The sequence below is a fragment of the Osmerus eperlanus genome, chromosome 16 (assembly GCF_963692335.1).
Source record: "Osmerus eperlanus chromosome 16, fOsmEpe2.1, whole genome shotgun sequence".
Lineage (NCBI taxonomy): Eukaryota > Metazoa > Chordata > Actinopteri > Osmeriformes > Osmeridae > Osmerus > Osmerus eperlanus.
In genome coordinates this window covers 4,231,800-4,242,786 of record NC_085033.1, presented here as the reverse complement: position 1 = coordinate 4,242,786, position 10,987 = coordinate 4,231,800, and the positions used below count along the sequence as shown (strand labels likewise).

Here is a 10,987-nt window from a genome sequence, read left to right as displayed (position 1 = left end):
TTTCAGAAGATAGAAATGCAGGGTAACATTCAACTTGTGAAACCATACTTTCTCTGAACCTTCAACTCATAATCAAACAAAGTTTGGAAGGAATGTTGAACTTTGGCCAGACAGGAGCTCATGAATAACAACAAAATCCAACAGTTTCTTAAAATGTTTTATTTTGAATATTTGAAAGTGATTACAAATACCACTTAAACAGAAACATTCATCCATCCATCAATATAGCAATTATTTAGCAAAAATTACATACATTTATACAAAATGTTGCTCTCACATTATCTTTAGTCTTTCATTAAAAATGCAATTTCAGAAAGAGTGGCATTTGAGGCACATTGAGTGGTCTTGAGTGGCATTACATCATTATTAAACATTAGAACAGAAATATAAACTATGCTATGGATTGAACTGCAATTGTAACATTAATATTTATGTATATGTTGATATTTGCCTGTGAGTTATTCCCCCTGTGAGTTATTTCCTCTTATGCTACAGTAGCGATGTACAGAAGAGAACAGTTCCAGTTGAGTATTATTCATTCCCAAAGTGTCAAAGATCACATCAGTCTTAAAGATAATCTGTACACCCCCTTCTAACACAAGCACTTTAAAGCCAGAGCTCAGGCCAAAAGAAACCTTAATTGGATTTCTCGACTGCCATTATCTCTCCATCTCCAAGTTATCTTCATAACAGCAGCTTGTCAGAATGAGGACAGTTAACATTAGTTTGACTGAATTCAACTTCAGATGTCTGAAACATTAGGGACCGGATTTCATGATAATAATGCAAGTTAATTATTCAGTCAACTAAATGTCAATAAAGTAGGCTTCATTAGGAAGAGTTAGATTAATTTCTAGGGATCAGGTTAATTTCTCTAAGTCTCTATGTTTCTCATAAAGACTGCAAACAGACAGCAGGACAATAGAAGGTGAGAGAGAGAGAGCCAGAGAGAGAGAGAGAGAGAGAGAGAGAGATAGAGAGCCAGAGAGAGAGAAAGAGAGCCAGAGAGGAAAGTAAGTGCTTGAAAGGATGGTTCATAAAGGAAAAGGAGTGGGGAAAAGGACAAGACTGCGCCATTGAGAAAGGAGCAATCCACAAAAGAGGTGATTCAGAGCTTGGCCTTGGCAGCTGTCATCTGAAGGCTCTGCAGCTTCATGGCCATGCCCATGTTCCCAGTGATCTTCAGCTTCCCCTGGAAGAAAGCCTGCAAGGCAGAGGTCAGGGGCGAGAGAAAGAGAGACGGAGAGAGAGACAGAGACAGACCAAGTTACAAACCATTAAGTACACTTAAACTAACCCATAGCTGTGGTGAATAAAAACATTGAAAACACAAATAGGCTGGTCTACGGCAAGTGATTGCTTGCCATATTCGTAACCTCTTGATTTTAGAAGACAGCATCTATTTAAACAGCCAAACCATACATAGGGGCATGACTGGGAGGAGGTATATGGGGAGTTTCAGTAGATACCACCATTAGTGTCCAGATTTGGGTTGGCATTCAGCATCTCTGAATCCTTGGCAGGCCTCCTACAGGGCTTTTTAAAGGGTTCAGGTTACCCTAGTTGCAGGATTAATTGCAGGGCTTGAAAAGTAGGACAGGAGCTGGCATCAGCGGGCATCGGTGTCAGCCCTAGGCTGACCGACAGCCTGCCCCTTGTGTAACCCACAGCAGGTTTACCGCGCCAACCCGCCAGCCAGCCAGTCCCTGAATGGCACAGCCATCACAGCAATGGTGAAGATGGATGATCCCGCCACCCCCCAAAAATCCCCCACCTTTGTCCCCGTTCACCCTGGAGAGTTATAAAACCTTGAGAAGGAAGAAGTTAGGATATGCAAGTATGTGTGTGCTTATGCTTGAGTAAGTGGTTTGTGGTCACCCCAACAATCACGTAAGCAGTATCTTGTTAGTGATGTGCAGAGTGCACTTAGTACATTTGGAGACCTTGGACAAAATCTCAGTCGACCGAGCGAGCGAGCGAGAGCGAGCGAGGGGGTGAGAGAGAGAAAGAAAGAGAGCTACAGCTGTAAATAATCCTCTTCAGTGACAACCGTAAATATAAAGTCCTTCCAACTCCCTACTAAGTCGCTTTGGATAAAAGCATTTGCTAAATGCATAAATGTACTCAACATCTTGGTGCTTTCATCCACGTACATACAGGAGAACCAGAGTACTCTAGTGTGTGTAGAGCATCATATTAAAGGTGTCTGAGTCATGTTACATGGAGTGATGCCTGGTAACAGGAGGCCCTGCTAATCATATTCCACACACTTACCGTCTGAGGATTCATCTGGCCAGTCATCAATGACATCAGGTCCTCATCCCCCATGGCTATGGTGCAGTCTGCCTTCTTGTCTAACAACCAGATCATTACAGTCAATTATTCATTTTGTTAAGTAGTGGCCTTGAATCTATCGATCTAATTCTACAGTTGGTTGCAAATTATTGGCCACATTTCGAAATAATGAAAGGCATAGGGGCCCTCCAACTGTCAACTTTTATGCCTGTGCAATGATGCGAATCGGTAAATCTTACCATCCCTAGGGAATCTATGAGCTCTTCTCTGAAACGGTATACTGTCCATGTTATTTAAACTTGTCAATTTATTTCGATAAATGTCTTCTACCTCCAGACAAGAGCTCATTTAAGCAAGTGTATAACTGAAGACCGACTTTAGTCCCCTTTCAACAAAGACAATATGTGTGGCGGCCTGGGGAAACCCTTCACATGGTGAAAATTTGACTGACTTTCTGGCATTATACATATTTGGAAACTTCAAAGTCCCCTGAATACAAATCTGTTTAAATCACTCAGATATCTTTATCACAACTGAAGTTACATCATTTTAAAGTTGACCTGTGTCAAAAAGTGATAAGGGAGAAAACTGCATTCAAAGATTCCACTCCGTTTCATTCTAATTCTGTGGCGAATATGGAAAGGAAATCAATTTGTTCGTAATCACGTTGTGAATGTAAATGTCAGTTTAACTATAGGTTTTAACTTAATAACTTCTCAGCAAGTCATTTTTAAGTTAAACAGCCTGACTTCATTGATCAGTTGTTTGGGGCTGCTGCAGCACTCAAAAGAGCAGGCAAACTGAGCATTTGATTTGACATGGCTTGAAAATCTTGCTAGCTGACATGTCCAAAAACCGTTGAAAGTAACAGTTTTTCATAAGTAATCATACTTTTTGTACATTACAATGAAGTTCCGGTTGTTAACTATACAAAACATCAAAAATCTCAATTTGGACAGAAAACGATTTTCGATTTTTTATGGCTTATAGCCAACAATGAGCGGCCGCAACATCCGACGGGTTTCCGCAGGTCGCCACGCATATGTTAAAACTGTGAAAGACCTTGCCCTCTAGTGAAGTGTGTTGGCACACCTGTGTCGTTGCTGACGGAACCTTTGCCATTCTTCACGTCCACCACCCACAGAGCCTCCTTCCCCTCCGGCCCATCCTTCACCTTAAACGCAAAGACACCTCCTATCTTCTTGACTAACCCCTCACCCTCCTGTAGAAGGACAGAGAGAAGGAGGGGGAGAGAGGAAAAAGTGAGAAAGAGGACTTGAAGAGCATTTCAATGGTTTGTCAGTTTTTCAATCAATCCACAAATCACGCATTTCAAGGTATCATGATCCTAGGTTTCTCTGTACCTTGGTAAAGATACAGTTCTTGTACAGCAAAATTAAAATTGTGCTCATTTAAATTAAGTTAAGTTATTTAGACTCATTTCAGGGTGAGTCGAACCTGCACCGAAATATAGGGTTAGAACTTTGTTTCGGCTGGTGGGGGGAGGGGGGGGGGTACGTGCTGGTTTAGGGGGTACATCATGCGTCCGGATTGTTGTTTGGACAAACCTGCCCCCACTGCTAAAAAAAAATCCTAAAGGAAACACTGGTATAAAACTGTATATACATTATGTATATACACAGAGACAGAGAGAGAGAGAGAGAGATGCAGGTACCTCCTGTAGTTTCTTCTCGATCTCTTGAAAGACAGAGAAGGTTTTGAAGTCCTCTAGACCACCACCGGGGGAACTGGTAGGCACCGCTGCCACCGGAGAGCTGCAGCACACCAAGAAACAAGTCTTTCTACATCAGCATTCCAAAAACTACAGTACAGTCTATCCTCTGGGGACCACTTGATTACGAGTAAATGCACATTTATTTGACTAGATGCTTTTGTTTTGAGCTGGGCATGCCTAAATACCGTTTTTTTGTGCTTACTAGTATCTCAACTGACTTTTTCATGTGTATTCTGTAAAGGCAGGACTGAGACACACTGTTCTAGATTAGCATTCTGAGTGATACTGTAGCTAGCTCTGGTATGCATCCAGAAAGACTGTACCAAGATACACATCTGTCTGGTTTGAGCCTAAATTGAACCTAATTCTGGACTAAAAACATAATTGGAGATCCACGTCATGGTCTTCTTCCAGGAACACTAAGTGAGTAGAGGGAACCGGCCCTATTTAACCACTTATGAGTCACTGAATTGATGCGCAATGCACAAGGGTGGTTGCACTGTACATCATGTACACGCTTTCAAAGTACAAGCTGTGTACAAAAGAAGTGAAAGTACACAGAGTGCTCCCTAGCCCAGGGAGGATCAGATCATTAGCAAAAATGTTTGTTTAAATAATTGATTACATGCACACTATGTCCTAGGCCAAATCAACCTCTGGTAAAGAATATTACTTTGTCACATGAAACCGCATTTTTAGGAATAGATCATGTATTAGTTGTAAACAGCACAAATAAACTAGAGGTATGATAAGCAGCTCAAATCTGGTATAACAAGTCCCTTCTTAAGCTTGTGTGTGTGTGTGTGTGTGTGTGTGTGTGTGTGTGGACACCAGACTAGTTTACTTCTAACTAGTTGGCTTCTAAAAAGAGGTTAACATGATGCTTGCTGGTGCTTGCGCTGGCTAGCTGCCAGAGGCTCACCTGTCTTCCTGAGGGAACCCCATCCTGTAAAGAGCCACGACCACGGCTCCTCCTAGGCCGATGTTATGCTGCAGGCCGACCTTTGCCTTGTGGACTTGCCTCTTATCTGCCTCCCCTCGCAGCTGCCAGCACAGCTCAGCACACTGGGCCAGACCTGATCAATCGACCATACAGATAGCATCGAGAACATTAGTATACTTGGCCATATCTGAGTAATCAACCACAGAGGAGGAGAAGGGAACGGGATCGGCATACTGAGAAATCTGACGAAGAGTATGTGGGCACGCGCACACTCACATCAAACCAATTATTGCCCAGGCCACGTTCAATATACATTAGTATATTCAGTTGAATGTGTGTGTCCAAGAGTATGAGTCCGCTAACAGGACAAATACGTGCTTCAACAGAAACACTGGTACATCACACAGTCCTAGTCCTCCGAGAGCTGGAACCTGATTTCTAATGCAAACTGGCCAGATGGACCCAAAAGCACAGCCGTCCAGATCACACCCTCCCTTCCAAAAAACCCTGACATGACATACTTTCCTATAGCAATTAGAAAAAAACTGATGATAGTCACAAATAGATACAAAAAAAAAATCAGAGACCACATCACAGTGTATTTGTCCATCTCTGCGACACACCGTATATCTAGGAAGAGCTCCTGGCACCAGATGGGGGCAGATGTGCGTGTTTACACAACATCCTCGGGACTTCATCTCCGTCTGCTCTGCCACAGTGGAAAAAGGGTGACAACTTAACACCCCTCCTTAATCTCGCCGGGCCCTTACTCCTGTGTCAGCATTAAAGCTAAGCATTTCATCCCATTTCGCTAATGGGCTTTGATGCCTTCCTATTATCCCAGCAAGATGAAGGACTTAAAAAAGGGTAAAGACCTTTTCATGCAGCCGCTCTTACCCTGAGCGCAACCGTTCCAATCTGTAGGGTTCTTCTCATTCTGGATGAATGTGTAGAAGGCCTTATGACGGCTGCTATGACAGAGTAGTCAGGTTAACCGGCAATTGGACCACTGCTTCCTTGGTCCTAACCATCTCTCTGGCCCCCAGCTTTAACCCCCAGCAACAAAAACCCCAAGCCTCTGGACGAGCACATAGCCATAAGGGAAAAACGGAGTGTGTTTGTCTTGAGGCCACTCCCGCTGTGAAGGCCACACTGTGACCATGGTAGAAGAAGCCGCTAACCCCTAGTAGGGAGAGTCAACGTGTTGTGCAACATACAGAGTTCTAAACACTAAACCGTGGCTGTGGCTGTGTGGGGCAGCCAGGTTGGCCAAGCCGCTAGAGCACTGAGGATCTCACGCGGTATCCAGGCCAGGGGTTAGCGCATTAGCGCCAGGATTAGGAGCAAGATCAGGGATCAGGAGTCAGAGAAGCAGTGAGAGACTGGGCATTACAAAGCCCCCGGGGCCCGAAGGCTGAGAAATTAGACAATATATTACCACGGCAACGACCGAGCAGCGACTCAAACAAAGAAAGTTTAGAGAGAACGAGAAAAGTGGAAACGTGTTGTTTCACATGGCTGTGAAACTGAGCATTTTGCTAAGTGTTTCTCTGGCCCTCCCATTTTAGCATTGTCTAGGGACTACCCAAGACAGCCTGCCAAGTCCACAGCCTGTGAGACTCACACACACGGATGGATGGATCGACACAAACTTAGTACAGAAAAAGCTTGCTTCCATTCCTGTGAGACAAGAGCCCTCTAGTGGCCATTAAAAATACGCAGAGACGAAAAACTAAGTACTGTTTCTGATAAACTTCAAGAGTTGCTTATAGGATGACGTACTCCCTTCTCTTCTGGGTTGATTGAAATGTTTAGAAATAATATTTCCAGGTCGTGTATGCCAATAGCATATATTGTAGGCCTTCGTGAGCAGAGTTGTGGAGGTCAGAGGTTAGCAAGCTGGGTGTACCTGTGGCTCCCAGAGGATGTCCTTTGGAGATGAGCCCTCCGCTGGGGTTAACCACCCACTTGCCCCCGTACGTGTTGTCTCCCCTGTCTATCAGCTCTCCGGCCTTCCCTGTACACAACACATCCAGACAGGAAACAAACTTGGATGTTGCATCATAAGGGCAATGGATCAGTGTCGGTGCTTTCGGAGCTCTCGTTCTATGCGTGCTGAGTTGACTGTGGGTCTCCATGCTCACCCTCGGGACATAGTCCCAGGGCCTCGTACGTGATCAGCTCATTGGCTGAGAAGCAGTCGTGGAGCTCGATGACGTCGACGTCACTGGGCTTGAGGCCGGCCGTCTCGAAGCACTTCTGAGCTGCCAGCTTTGACATGTCGTACCCCACCTGAGGAAAACAAACCGTTAGCAACCGTTGTCCTCTCTGGTGAGCTCAATAAAGACTGGAACAAACTGATCTCAGACAAGGCCCAACGTCACAGAGTCTCTTCCTTACCATCTTCATGCAGCTGTTCTCCTCGAACGTGCTGGAGAGGTCCGTCACCATCTCCTGGGCCAGGATCTCCACCGCCTGTCCCTCCAGACCGTGGCGCCTCACAAAGTCCTCGCTGGCCAGGACGGCTGCTCCAGCACCATCTGACGTGGGGCTGGAAGTAGAACCAGTTGGACTGTTTTTAGGCTTGCAGTTCGAGAAGAAACTAATCAGGACGCTTGGGTCCCTGTACGTTGCTTTGGATAAAAGCATCTGTTAAATGAATACATTACCAGCATTGTAGAAGAGTGAGGAACTCAAACACTTTTCTGGAATTAATGACCTGCTCCAAGCTGTACTCATCTCGAAACTGGGAGTACCTATTCAATAGAAGACATGCAAGTTAAAATACAAAAATGTAATTTAATTGAATGTAAATTGAAATGAATAAGCCTTACGGGTTGTTGGTGGAATGCTTGTGGTTCTTCCATGCAATCTTGGCAAAGTGCTCTGGTTTAGTGCCTGGAAGAAACACAAACATTAACTGAAACCAACCAGACAGATTTAAAAGCTTTGGTAAAAATGCCACGTCGGTGCGTCCTACCATATTTCTCCATGTGCTCTCTGCCGGCGTTGCCAAACATCTGGGGAGCAGCCGGGGCAGCCACCATCCCATAGCGGTTGATCATCACTTCCATGTGCTTATCCATAGGGTTGGTCCTGTCCATGTACTACACATCAAAGTCATAAATGATGTCAATATCAATAAATGATTCCCATTTTGCACATTGTTTACATCTAAGTATTATGATTTGCCATTTTCCTTAAGTGCTCATTTTGTACCTTTGAGGATAAGGAACCCCTCTCCATCTTCTCAAACCCAAGAGCTAGCACACAGTCAACCAGTCCTGCAAAGCCAGTTGAACACAATTCATCAGACACATAAAGTGCAGCAAAACAGTGAATACCATATATGCTCTGGGAATTATGTTTATCTGTGGCAAATTATTTGGAATTGGCCTGAGGTTTCATATCTACCCATGGAATAACGAAAGGACACCTAGGGCTAATGCCACCTGGTCTGGATAAAACTCCTGCCATGTGAACCAAGGTTTCTTGGTTCACTACCAACCATGTCCCTTAGTAGCCAGGTTTCTTGGTTCACTACCATTCACTTAGTCACTATTACAAAGGGGATGCTATGTACCACTGACCTCCCTGCACCAGCTGGCGAGCCATGAACAGGGCAGTGGAGCCAGTGGAGCAGTTGTTGTTGACATTGATGATGGGGATGCCAGACAGACCCAGGCCATGGTAGATGGCCCTTTGGCCACAGGTGGAGTCACCTGCAGAAAGACAGAAGGGAGGTCGAGTGGAACAGGAGGATTACACACTGAAACATCTCACAGCACTGAGTTATTGTAGTCTGTTTACTTACCATACACATAGCCCACACAAGCTTGCTCTATGGCAGAGTAGGGTATCCCAGCATCTGCTAAGGCCTTCTGACCTGTTAAAAATGAATGACGATGACTCAAAGTTGAGGGACTGCATTTAGACAAAACATGAGCAGCTAGAAGCGTTTCTCTCTTTAAAGTAATGAAATTACAAACACCTGCTTCCTTGGCCATGTCTGGGTAGTCAAAGTCTTCCAATCCAGGCTTCTCAAACTAGACAACGCAGAGAAGAATATGTTGGACCACAGTGACAGACAGCGACACTAGGGGACGCAATGTAGCATTTAGTTTATCTGTACCTTACTGGATGACCCTTAACACAGTAACAATGACCATGGAGTTTTGGACTGTGATAAGCTTAGTAGCCAATTCTTGTATTGGCAACATTTAGTTTGAGACATTACTATATATATATATATATAAAAATATGTAGCCACAAGCTAACGAGCTAATTTCGACCATGGTCGTACTGTATTGTTGTCGAATTGTTGTCGAATTAGCTCGCATGTCCATCCAAGGAAAGATGACTCGTTAACCATGCCAAAACTTGGCATGGCATTTGAAAATACTAGCCTACCTATTTAGAAATAACGCTTCAGTTGCATTGTAGAAAGTGCAAAGAGTTAGTGAGCTAGTAAACCACTATTTAACTGCTAACTTAGCTGACAGCTAGCAAGCTAGAACAGTAGCTGCAATGGTTAGCAGTCTAGTTAGCCAGCTACTGTGACAGTACAGTACTCAAATGAATCCATTAGCTCACGACATGCACAAACGATTTACCTTTGTCATTCCTACTCCAATGACAAACACCCTGTTCCTTTGAGGTGCCATGATCGGTGTCCTTCGACAAGAGGTTCCAGAAAGTGAGTGAACCAAGGGAAAGATGTCAGGTTTCCTTATCCTACTCTGCTTGATGGCTACCTTTGCTCGCATTACCCACAATGCTTTTCTCGTGGTTAGGGTTAGCGACATTAGGTGCGTACACAAGTCTGTGTTCTAGAAAGAATGGTCTGGAGTCGCAGATGTCCGATAATATCAGCTGAGGGGTGATTGACTGGGTTTTTGGGGTATTTCACACTGTTCCTTAAGGTCTCCGAATAGGGTATGTAACATTGGTTGGGTTGAAAATGGCCCGGGTGCTGTTCTATGCCCCCTGATAGATCCTCTGAAATTTTCCCGGGAAAAACACTAGGTCTTCTCCTTTTATGGTATGCTCATGAATATATAGATGAGCTGCGCGCTGATTGGTTGGTTTACAACGAGTGACGCTGTGGAGCAAAGACGCAACACGGGCAACAGCACTCACTGAAACAAGGTGGAGAAGGTGGAATCGATTGTGTCTACACAACACTATTTTCAACAGATTGACTAGATATCATTTGAAATGATAACGTTAGTTGTTTCCACGTCTGTTGTCGAAGCAAACTGGATCGACTTAGGTGGGTAGAAAGTTACAGCTTAGCAACCAAACTATATCGTGATAATGTTATCCTGTAGGCCTACCTCACACAAAGAAGGTTCACTTCTCTTATTCTTTGAAACATTCTGTTACAGTGGGGAAGAATCACAAACACCACCATCCTCAGAACTACAAGCATAAGAGTGGGTATTCTTGATCTTTATTTTTTCCAAAGTGATAGCGGCCTTCATATCTTCAATATCGTCGGGACGTTCCACAGGGGCGATTCTAGGGTCGACCTTTAGGGGGACTCATCCCCCAATGAGAATGGGACATCTGTGCCATGAAATTAACTATGTACTTCTCCTCTTCTTAACCCTTGTGCTACCTTTGGGTCACATGACCCAAAGGTTCACAACGATTTTACCCAATACAAAAACAAATAAAAAGCATTTTCTTTTAAACTTCGCAATGTGGGGGGTCTGACACTGCCCGACGGTTAAAAGAAAATGCTTCACTTTGTTTTTGTATGCGGTAAAGTTGTCGCAATACGACAGTGGGTCACAATGACTGGTGGGTCAGAATGACCCGAAGATAACACAAGGTGCATGGCGACACTGGATATTAGACTTGTTTAAAGCCCTTTGAACCTGTAATTGTTTGTCATCTGTCACTAACAGACACGTTTTCAAACTCTTATGTTAGAGCACTAAAACTTATTTAAGATAATAATAATTCATAAAAATTAAATTTTTGTAAAAACGTTTTTAATTTGTTTTAGG

At 44.0% G+C, this 10,987-nt stretch overlaps 1 protein-coding gene across 1 annotated transcript; it reads right to left on the bottom strand.

Annotated features, from left to right (window-relative positions):
- Positions 1 to 133: 133 nt before the first annotated feature.
- Positions 134 to 9,763, bottom strand: scp2a (sterol carrier protein 2a). Its single transcript, XM_062480632.1, has 16 exons — positions 9,587 to 9,763; positions 8,965 to 9,019; positions 8,788 to 8,859; positions 8,564 to 8,695; positions 8,193 to 8,257; positions 7,954 to 8,080; positions 7,808 to 7,871; positions 7,643 to 7,729; positions 7,374 to 7,524; positions 7,118 to 7,265; positions 6,883 to 6,990; positions 4,953 to 5,106; positions 3,971 to 4,070; positions 3,388 to 3,517; positions 2,275 to 2,354; positions 134 to 1,204 (listed from the first exon to the last, which is right to left on the bottom strand). The coding sequence occupies exons 1-16, from the start codon at positions 9,737 to 9,739 to the stop codon at positions 1,109 to 1,111; spliced, it is 1,722 nt and encodes a 573-aa protein (XP_062336616.1). The 5' UTR covers positions 9,740 to 9,763; the 3' UTR covers positions 134 to 1,108.
- Positions 9,764 to 10,987: the final 1,224 nt, after the last annotated feature.

Excerpts from the sequence above, each read along its gene's own strand:
- scp2a (XM_062480632.1), bottom strand. The coding sequence starts at position 9,739 with ATGCGAGCAAAGGTAGCCATCAAGCAGAGTAGGATAAGGAAACCTGAC. Across the intron at positions 8,258-8,563 it reads TCGCCAGCTGGTGCAGGGAG|GACTGGTTGACTGTGTGCTA; the intron begins GTCAGTGGTACA and ends CTGGCTTTGCAG. Across the intron at positions 7,730-7,807 it reads AAGCATTCCACCAACAACCC|GTACTCCCAGTTTCGAGATG; the intron begins GTAAGGCTTATT and ends TCTATTGAATAG.